The following is a 9,309-nucleotide window of genomic DNA, read 5'->3' on the forward strand; positions in this document are numbered from 1 at the left end:
TTTTTTTTTTAAAAGATTTTTCTTATTAAAATGTCGATTTATGATCAAATCTAATCACAAAACAGACAAAAGGTTAATGTAACCGCAGCCTTTTGAATATATCCCGTTGTGCTTCTGCAATAACATGCAGTCGTATTTGTACATCCGTAAATCCTAAACAACATGGAAATGCGGGCAACGGTAGAAACATCGCAGGACGCGACGCGGATCGTGAAAACACCAGCAGCGGGGCGACAGCTCGGGTGAAATGATGACACCAGCGACGATGCTTCCAGCATCACATCATCGGACGCTCTCCTGCCGAGCGGCTCAAACGCACGGTTTAGTTTAAACTGTCCTCGTTTGACACCGCAGTCGGGTCACACAGCTGAAGTTTAAACCCCTGCAACTTCCTGTTCAGCTGAACCCAGAAGCTACGGCTGAGCTCCTGGAATGCTACGTGACCGTGTCTGAAAATCTTAGTGTGGCGGGCTAAGATCTACAAATAGCCAGATGATGGGAATGATTCAAGTTCTACCAGACATCTGGGGGGGAAAAAAATTAACATGTTGACCTCTGATGGTTCTGGGGAAAAAGTCTAAGTTTCCCATTTAAATGTCATTTACAGTGTCACTTTTGTGACTCACAGTTCTCGATCACTCCGGGATTGAACTATTTCTATTCTTGTTTAGTTAAAACATTTTCATTGACCGGAGTCATCGGCAACCAGACGATCTGTCAAACAGTCAAATCTCTGCCTTCAAGTCTTCACTTTTCTGTTTTTAATTAATCTATATATATATATATCTATAGATATATATATATAGTCTCTCACCCTGTGATGTAGGGGGTCATGGGTGGTGGGGGGGCAGACAAGTCACCTGGAGGTCAGAGAGAGGAGCTGAAAAGAAACAGGATAAAACACTAATGAGTAAGAGACTCAGGTGACAGGTGTTTTAACAGGCTGTCAATGTAATCGATAATTTATTGTTTAATTAATTACCGGCTCACAAATACAAACCATTTAGTTAAACCTGTAGTTCATTCAGGAATAAAACACACGTGTACAGCGCAGGGTTTAAGGTCGAGTCATCGATAATCAATCATTTCGGCTTCATTTATTACAAAGAAGAAAAGGTGTGTTTGAATATGGAACAAACTCAGGTGAGCAGATGTGAAACACGTGCGGCTGCTGAGCATCCGACAAACAGACTGAGCGGAGATTAAGGTCAGAGGTCAGCACGAGGCAGAAGCTCTGCAGTTCCAACAGTTCAGCTAAATGAGTTCAAACCACACAGACAGCGCCGGGAACGTTACTGTCAGAGGAAAACCTCCATCTGCAACGCTATTCTGCTGGATTCAGCTGCTCGTGAAGAACAAGTGAACGCTGATCAATTAATCGTGAATCAATTCATCTTTTCAGTTCTGCTTCCTCCTATTTGGACTTTCCGTCTCGAAGTTCGGCAGCTGATCAGCGGCACAAATTGAAATGTTCAAGGAAGAGTTCGTATTTTGCGAAAACACTCGTTTGCTTTCTGGAGTTCACCTCGCCCGACGACACGGAGACCCCATCACATGCCCGTACGCCAAATATGAAGCTACCGCCGGCAGCCTGTTCGCCGAGATCGGCATGAAGACTGAAAAAAAAAAAAAAAAAAAAAAAAGTGAAAAACAAAGGGTTGGGCACTTGTTGCCAGGCAACCAGAAAACACAGCAACTTGTATCTCGTTCCCGATCAAGAAACAGTCCTGAACAAAGTGAATTCGCCGGTTGCAATGTGGCCGATCGATGGAAAATAAACCTTCGGTGTTACTGCGCCGGCTTCCTGCAACAACACGGTTCAGTACATAAATACACGGTTTCACCTTTCAGGTCAATTAACTGACTCGCTCATTGTTTATTCTAGATCAGCCTGAACGTCATTAAAATCCACTTGCGGAGCCTTTAGTGGCTCGGTTTCCTCCCACGTGGAACGAACGAGAGCTTCAAGTTCCTTCAAAAGTCCTCAACCCCTTTTATTTTCTTGTAGTCGCATCTCTGCTGAACTGGCCTCTCCGTTTTAAATTGCTCTCTGTTTGATGCAGATGCGAACTGACGCGTTGTCACTTTTAACTGGCGCTTTGTTCATTTTTAAAATGTGAAGAACTTTGTGCGTATCTGAAAAGTGCTTTCAAACAACAATGTTGTTGTTGTTATTACGACATGTTTTATCGGGTTTCACCAGACCGACTCTGACTGAGCCTGGAATTTTACAGGTGAATGTGCATGAATGACTATATTTAGTCACACCCAATACCAAAACAAGTCACATATTTGATGCCTTATTCACTGTAAAGACATAAAAAGCTTTTTTTTTTTTTATACCCCCCTTGTTCAGTCACTTCACAAATAAAAGGCCGTTAATGACACGAAAACATTCTGCCGATGTAATTTTTGCTATAAAAAGAAAATAGTAGATTTGAATCAAATATGCATTTAAGAGTATAATAAGTAAATTGTCTTCTAAAAGGTAAAATATTCATCAGTGTGAAGTTTGCAGCTGGAAAGATTTATATGTTCAATTTGTTTCACAGTGTAACTTTGAAGAAATTCATGATGTTTTTAATGTGTGGTCACAATTTCCACAAACAACGCAACCGTGTGAATAAATGTGTTCCACATGCCAGATCCAGAGGAATTCTGGGTGATAAATATCATCTATCTATATATACGTATATGACCCGAGCAGCTGTTGTGTAAAGTTAAATCTGACCGTTGCAGCTTCTGACCTTATCAATGTGCTGTCAGCATATTTTCAAAATAGATTATCAACACTGGCCTTTTCAGAGTTGCTTCTCCTTCACATTACTCAGAAAAAAGTCGGTCCTTTTTCCATTTTTGTTTTGGAAGAGTGGGGGGGGGGGGGTTAATAATAACAACACGGGTAAAAAAAAAAAATAAATAAAAAAATAAAAAAAATCATCCATAAATGTTATATCTTCAGTAACTTTCTACTTGTTTGTTTTTTTTTTTTGAAGTAACTTGAAAGTGAAAACTCATTTCGAAACTGATTGAAGTTCGACTCTCATTGGAACAACAGGCCTGGTAAAAGTCCTGAATAAAGGCTCGTGCTGTCAGTCCATCTGCGCATCTGTCCTGCCGGACCGCGCTCACTTGTGTATTAATGTACAGATGTGAGAAGGACGTCCTGCGCTGTTCAGCCCTGCTGTCGGGTTTCTGACGACCGATCAGCTCGGGATTGCAACATCGAAGCTCCGCCCCGCTGGATGACGACACCGCGGGAGGAAACAACGAAACCAAACAGACCCGGAGTCAGAGACAGTCCCGAGTCCGCAGTCCGGCTCAAAAGTTCTGGAGACCAGCAGGATCAGCGGGGACCGGAGTGGATCCAAACAAGACCGAGATCATTCCTGTTTAGACCCGGTGGAGGGACGGAGAGGCGGACCGGAGGACTCGCTTCGATTCTGCTTTGTTCAACTTTTAGCACCGGATATTTAAACAAAAACAACAAAACAACAACAACAAAAAGTAGTTTCATTTAAAAAAAAAAAAAATATATATATATTTTTTTCCTCAACAGTTTCGATTTGTTTTTCTGCTGATTTTCAGTCAAAGTCTCTTTAATTCAGACCAAAGAAGAAGCTCAACAACTTTCTGTTGACTGACTAACGACAGGTTGCGCAACCCGAGACAATAAGACGCAGACAAAGACGTCACCGCTCACCAGTGCTCCCGGTATCACCGCCGCTGCTGGTCCCAGTCGGAGTTCAGCTTCACGCAGAAAACATTTTTTGTTGTTTTTATGTCTGCACCAACTTCTGCAGTAACTTCTGACGGACAGACAGAAACCTCCTGCTCCACACCGACTGTACTGGGTTTCTGCTGAATCCACTGGTTTCCTGTTGATCTGCAGCCCGGACCAGTCTGTCTGTCTGAAGGTAAGAAACTGACCTGAGATCAGAACTCAGACCCTTTACTAAAGCCGCAATAACAAACTACAAAACAAAGCTACTAATACATCACATTTGACTTGCAAAATACAACAATTTTTATCAGTAAAATGTACTTAAAGTTCTCTTTATTTAGACTGGCCTCTTCCCTATGGCCATATTAGTATATTATGGGATTGTTGTGTAATGTATTTATTAGTAAGAAGCATCCTCATACCTATTAACTACTTTGTAAAGTTATTTGGTTGTTTATTTATTAATAATGTACAGTATATATTTGACAGATAAATGCAACCAATTAAAAAAAAAGTCCAATATTTACATCTTAATCATTCTTAGGTTTTGTTGTTAATTATTCAGTCAAGTTTATGACAGAAGTTTAAAGAGTTCAGAAGGAATTTAAGTTATTGTTCACTTACTGGCTTTTTCAGGTATGACATGGCCTTGGTCAGCTTCAGTTGTCATGGAGACGGGGACCTGTTGAGTAAAATTAGTGTCTTTAGATTTTACATCTTTTTTTTTTTCATGCACAGATTATACGCAGGGGTATGTTTGAATAAAACAGACTTACTCTGATTAAACTGATTTAAATCGATTTACTCACTTTAATGCGGGATGACCGCAGCCTGAGAGTGAACTGTGAACAGACCACATATATACAAAAAGCAGTCATAAAGAAATAAAAACAGCTGACTGACTTGAAGCAAATGGTACAAACAGTTTGTTCACATAGAGTTTTTGAATTTTGGCTGAAAAGAGAGTTTCCCAGTCAACAAATCAATTCGTTGACAGAAAGTGAGACGGCAGATTTGACCCAAAAAAAATTCCCAAATTATAGTGACGAGCTGTTTGAGAGTGACGGTTTTCTGGGAGTAACTTTGGTTGTTTTTTTTGTGACTCTTCAGGTTGAAAACATCGTATTGGTCTATTTTATCGGAACCACTTCTTTAATGTCAATCCACCATATGACGTACAGACATTAAAGTGGATCGAAAAACAGCTTCTCTAAATAAATAGACGAAACAACATGATATTTCACATCATATTTAGTGGACTTAAGTGAACTCCGGTTCCCATAAGCCCTTCAGTGTAAACGTGACTGTTAACAGAGGATGGAAATTTGTGTATAGATTTTTTTTTTTTAGATGGCAGCGATTACAACTAAAAAAAACAACAACAACTTCAGAGTACGACACAGGAGGATTAACATTTTCAAAGTTTTCATCAAAACTATTTATTTTTTTAACTGTGTTCATGATGCAACTGGTTTTTACTGTAAAATAGAAAGTGCTGTGGTGGATGGTGATTTGAGTTAGAATATAGAGAGTAAACTCAGGTGCACGCTTAATGCTTCAGATAAACAGATGACAGTTTGCATTAAGAGTCGAGGTCAGTGGAGTTCAGCAGAATCCCGTCAGTCTGCTTTTTTTTTTTTTTTAGTTTTTTTTAGTCGCTCGTTGGCGTTTCGGTCTTTGATTGCAAGCTGAACATAAAGCGATGGAGAAATCCTCCACTGATGTCAAACCGAACACACTCGCCGTGTGTTTGTGTGTGTGTGTGTGTGTGTGTGTGTATGGGAGGGTCGATGACGTTGCCACGGTGATGCTGTGACTCAGGGCGTTTCGGCAGAGTGAAAGCAGCCCGGGCCCACAGGCTTCCTCGTAGCGTCACCACGGCAACCACAGGCTCTGACAAACTTTATACAAGTCTCTCTCTCTCTCTCTCTCACTCTCACACACACACACACACACACACACACACACACACACACACACACACAGTGTGAGCGTGTAGTTGTTGACTGTATTTAAAAGCCTGTTTAAACAATAAACTGTTGTGCTCTGATGCAACGATCTGAAAGCTGAAGCGCCTGTCAGCTTACAGGAAGTTGCATCACGAAGCCTATAGACACGTTGACTGTGTAACATGTGAGCAGCGGGGACGAAGAGCACAGTGAGACATGATGCTAATATTACTCATTTTACTCTTGTGTTGGGATATTTACCGAGGAGCGCTTTAGTGGAGGGAGGAGGCTCGGCCGGGGGGGGGGGGTCGCCAGCAGAGGGCGCTGCAGTGCTGTCACTTGAAGGGCTTCAGCTAGTTTGTCCCGAGTTCATACATGAAAATGGACTTAATACAGCTTTCATGGTCCTGTCCCAAAGAATGACAAAAAAAATAGTCACCTGACCGTTCTAGTCAAGTACATGGAATTATAGATATTACATATATGCCACTATTTCCCATCAATATGTAATAATAGTTATTTGTGATTTGTTTAATCTATTGACAGCAGTGGGGTTTAACTAAATACATTTGCTGCTGTTGCACTCAGTTATTCACATAAAAACTGAAAAAAATAGTTGTGTAACAAAAAGGTAAGTTAGAAAGAGAAGAAAAAAAAACCCCACCTCGCTGCATAAAAGCCGGTGTGAATGGCTTACATAAACTGTGACGCGTATTGTTTTTCAAACAACCCATGTCACAGTCAAAATGAAACTTGAATGTATTATTCACACGCCCGATTGTGTCACTTGTCTCCTCCAATCATAGATGAGCATGGGCGTGGCCACAACCAGGTCTCAAATATGTCTGAAGAGGCTATTGGACGAGCCCCAAGACAATTTCCTGAAATGTAAAAGAGCCCGTCTGGCTCCACCTCCGCCCTCCGCCGGGCTATCCCCCTGCCTCAGGCCCACAAGCCCGGCCCCCAAGTCCAGCCAGAACCAGTCACCCACCAAAGTCGGACCATACTTCCTGTTTGAACGCTGTGAGAAGGAGGAGACCTTCAGGGCTGTGCATGAGCACACTCAGCAGCAGTACACCTGTCAGGTAAGAAACACGCATGCTTGTGCAGTGAAAAACAATGTTACTGTCAATGATTAAACATTACTGCCAATACATTTAATAATATGACTAACTGAAGCGGATACTTAAAGCACTATTGCTAATAGAGCTGAAAATACTGCTGCAGTTGATTTAAAAAAAAAAAAAAAAACTATTATTACTACATATATATATTCCTAATAAGTATTTTAATAGGCAAAAAGTACTTCAAAAATACTCCCGATCCTGCCAAAAGTATTGTTAAAACTGCTTATGATATCATTGATAATGCAAAGATACTACAGATCCTGCAGAAATACTGCTAATATTTGAAGTGATAAAACGGGTACTAATGACAATACCACCAATAGAAGTATTCATGATATTGCATAACATTCACAAAGCAGCAGTTTTTAACCATAGCAACTGTTATCATGTTACCTTGACCGTCCTTCCTGGTTGCCATGGTTACAGGTACTCCCTCTACGTGGATACCAGGAGCGGTTGGCAGCCTACGCCCGGATTGGTAACCATGACAACATCTGCGGCCTGCTGGATGTGGTAATTGGCCAAGACAACGTGTATGTCTTCCTGCCCGGTCACCATGGCGACATGCATGCGTATGTGCGCAGCAGGAAGCGCCTGGACGAACAGGAGGCGGGACTTCTGTTTGGCCAGATGCTGAACGCCGTGATGCACTGCCATCGCCAAGGAGTCGTCCTGAGAGACCTGAAGCTCCGCAGGTTCGTCTTCACCGACAAATACAGGTGAGACCCACCGACAGGTACTCCGATAATGTTAGTAATACTGCACCAACAAACAGAGATAAGACGGTTATAGATAACACTAATTCTGTAAAGCTCCACAGGTTTGTCTTCACTAATAGATGCCACAGTAGATATTACTACTGCTGCTGTAATGCTGCACATTACACTGACAGAAGTAGGTGATACTGAGTAGACAAAACACTGCAGTGACACTGCTGAGCACCTACTACTAAAATATAACATATGCCTAAAATCCACTGTTGATGCTGCTAAAAAAAACACTGCTCACACTACTATAAATACATAACTGGATACTAGTAACACTAATAACTGTTCTTGCATTGGTAGTAGCAGCATTGCAATCTGAAGTGTCGGTGGGACACATGAAAATAAAATCTCCCTAAATTATAGAACTACTTCTGTCACCAGTACTACAGATACTGCTGCCGGTAAACTTAAGTCTAAGTCTGACCAGTGTGGTTTTCCTCCTGCAGGACTCGTCTCGCTCTTCTCGGCCTCGACGACTGCGTCCTCCTTCATGGTGACCATGACAACGACTCTCTAACGGACAGACACGGCTGTCCCGCCTACGTTGGTCCTGAGCTGTTGACCAATGGGAACAGGTCTTACTCGGGGCGCGCCGCAGACATTTGGAGCCTGGGCGTGTCTCTGTACACCATGCTGATTGGACGATACCCTTTCCAGGACACGCAGCCGGCCGCGCTGTTCGCCAAGATCCGCCGAGGGGCATTCAGTCTTCCCGATTGGCTGTCCCCGAAGGCCAAGTGTCTGATTGGCTGCATGCTGAGGAAGTCGCCCGCTGAGAGACTGAAGGCGTCCGAGCTGCTGATGCACCCATGGCTGACCAGTCCCCGCACACCACACCACAACACGCCCAAGACGCACCACAACTCGCACACAACACTACAGAATAAACAAGAGGAGGAAGATCAAGTGGTGCCAACATGGACTGGAAAAATTTAACAAAACAGTTACATACACACTTTTGTAAGTCTATACTGGTGAAACCTTCACTGCTACAGTGAATCCTCAGAGCCTGCAACCTAAACTTATTCAAACTCAAATTTTAAAACCAAGTCCGAACCCTAAAACAACCCTTTAACATTGTGAGGCTCAGACAAAAAGTCCCGACTCATTTGGTCTTCACAAATATAGACATACAACAGCACATAAACACTACAGACACAGTCTCATCCTGGATTACTTGACCCTTGGGTGCCTTACTCTCTCTACAGCTGTGTCTCAACTCAGGCCCCGCCTCTTTCAGAGGGCGTGGCCTATGAAGGCTACGCACCTTGAAGCCTGAACCTGCTGCTTGGAGTCACCAGTATCAGTACCTGTACCTGACACAAACCAGAACTACTGGTGTGTTCAGGTGCACTTTGTCAAACCACAAAGAGGAGAATCCATGTAGCAGTTTAATGGCCCATTTAACATTTTTATAAAGTGGATTTTGTGTTTGAATTTATATTTACTCCCTGTAGGGAATACTTTTGATTTTAGTAGGTGGTAGAGACTGGCACACCATTTGGATTAAAAATGTGGACTCTGAAGGAGGTGGAGCCTAATATGAGATACAGTTTCTTTGCCTCAGTATTTACACTTCTCGTTCTGGCCTGTTGTTGAAGGGTCGGCGATGGAAAGTGACCAGCGACACACATCTCTGTAAAACAGAAGGAACCAGAGAAACTACACAACATTTAGTAAGCAGTGACAATAAATACAGCTTCAGTATGAAAATCAAACTGTTCTCATCTGTTGGATGATCC

At 42.4% G+C, this 9,309-nt stretch overlaps 1 protein-coding gene and 1 long non-coding RNA gene across 4 annotated transcripts; one reads left to right on the plus strand and one right to left on the minus strand.

Annotated features, from left to right (window-relative positions):
- Positions 1-822: 822 nt before the first annotated feature.
- LOC138628324 (uncharacterized) lies at positions 823-8,142 on the minus strand. 3 transcript variants are annotated; one of them, XR_011311454.1, is made up of 7 exons: positions 7,992-8,142; positions 7,194-7,559; positions 5,935-6,080; positions 4,534-4,566; positions 4,349-4,406; positions 3,704-3,930; positions 823-880 (listed from the first exon to the last, which is right to left on the minus strand). It is a non-coding gene; the product is annotated as an uncharacterized lncRNA (long non-coding RNA). The 3 variants fall into 3 exon arrangements; XR_011311455.1 differs by lacking the exons at positions 7,194-7,559; positions 7,992-8,142 and having other exon boundaries at positions 3,704-3,911; positions 5,935-6,193; XR_011311453.1 differs by lacking the exons at positions 7,194-7,559; positions 7,992-8,142 and having other exon boundaries at positions 5,935-6,193.
- Positions 3,833-9,285, plus strand: trib3 (tribbles pseudokinase 3). The gene is made up of 4 exons (XM_069711307.1): positions 3,833-3,917; positions 6,480-6,758; positions 7,227-7,519; positions 8,014-9,285. The coding sequence occupies exons 2-4, from the start codon at positions 6,480-6,482 to the stop codon at positions 8,501-8,503; spliced, it is 1,062 nt and encodes a 353-aa protein (XP_069567408.1). The 5' UTR covers positions 3,833-3,917; the 3' UTR covers positions 8,504-9,285.
- The last annotated feature ends 24 nt before the right edge of the window (positions 9,286-9,309 follow it).

Source organism: Brachyistius frenatus, unplaced genomic scaffold (assembly GCF_029030835.1).
Source record: "Brachyistius frenatus isolate BFR_SWC_R1_liver_20210118 unplaced genomic scaffold, ASM2903083v1 Contig_98, whole genome shotgun sequence".
NCBI classification, from domain to species: Eukaryota; Metazoa; Chordata; class Actinopteri; family Embiotocidae; genus Brachyistius; species Brachyistius frenatus.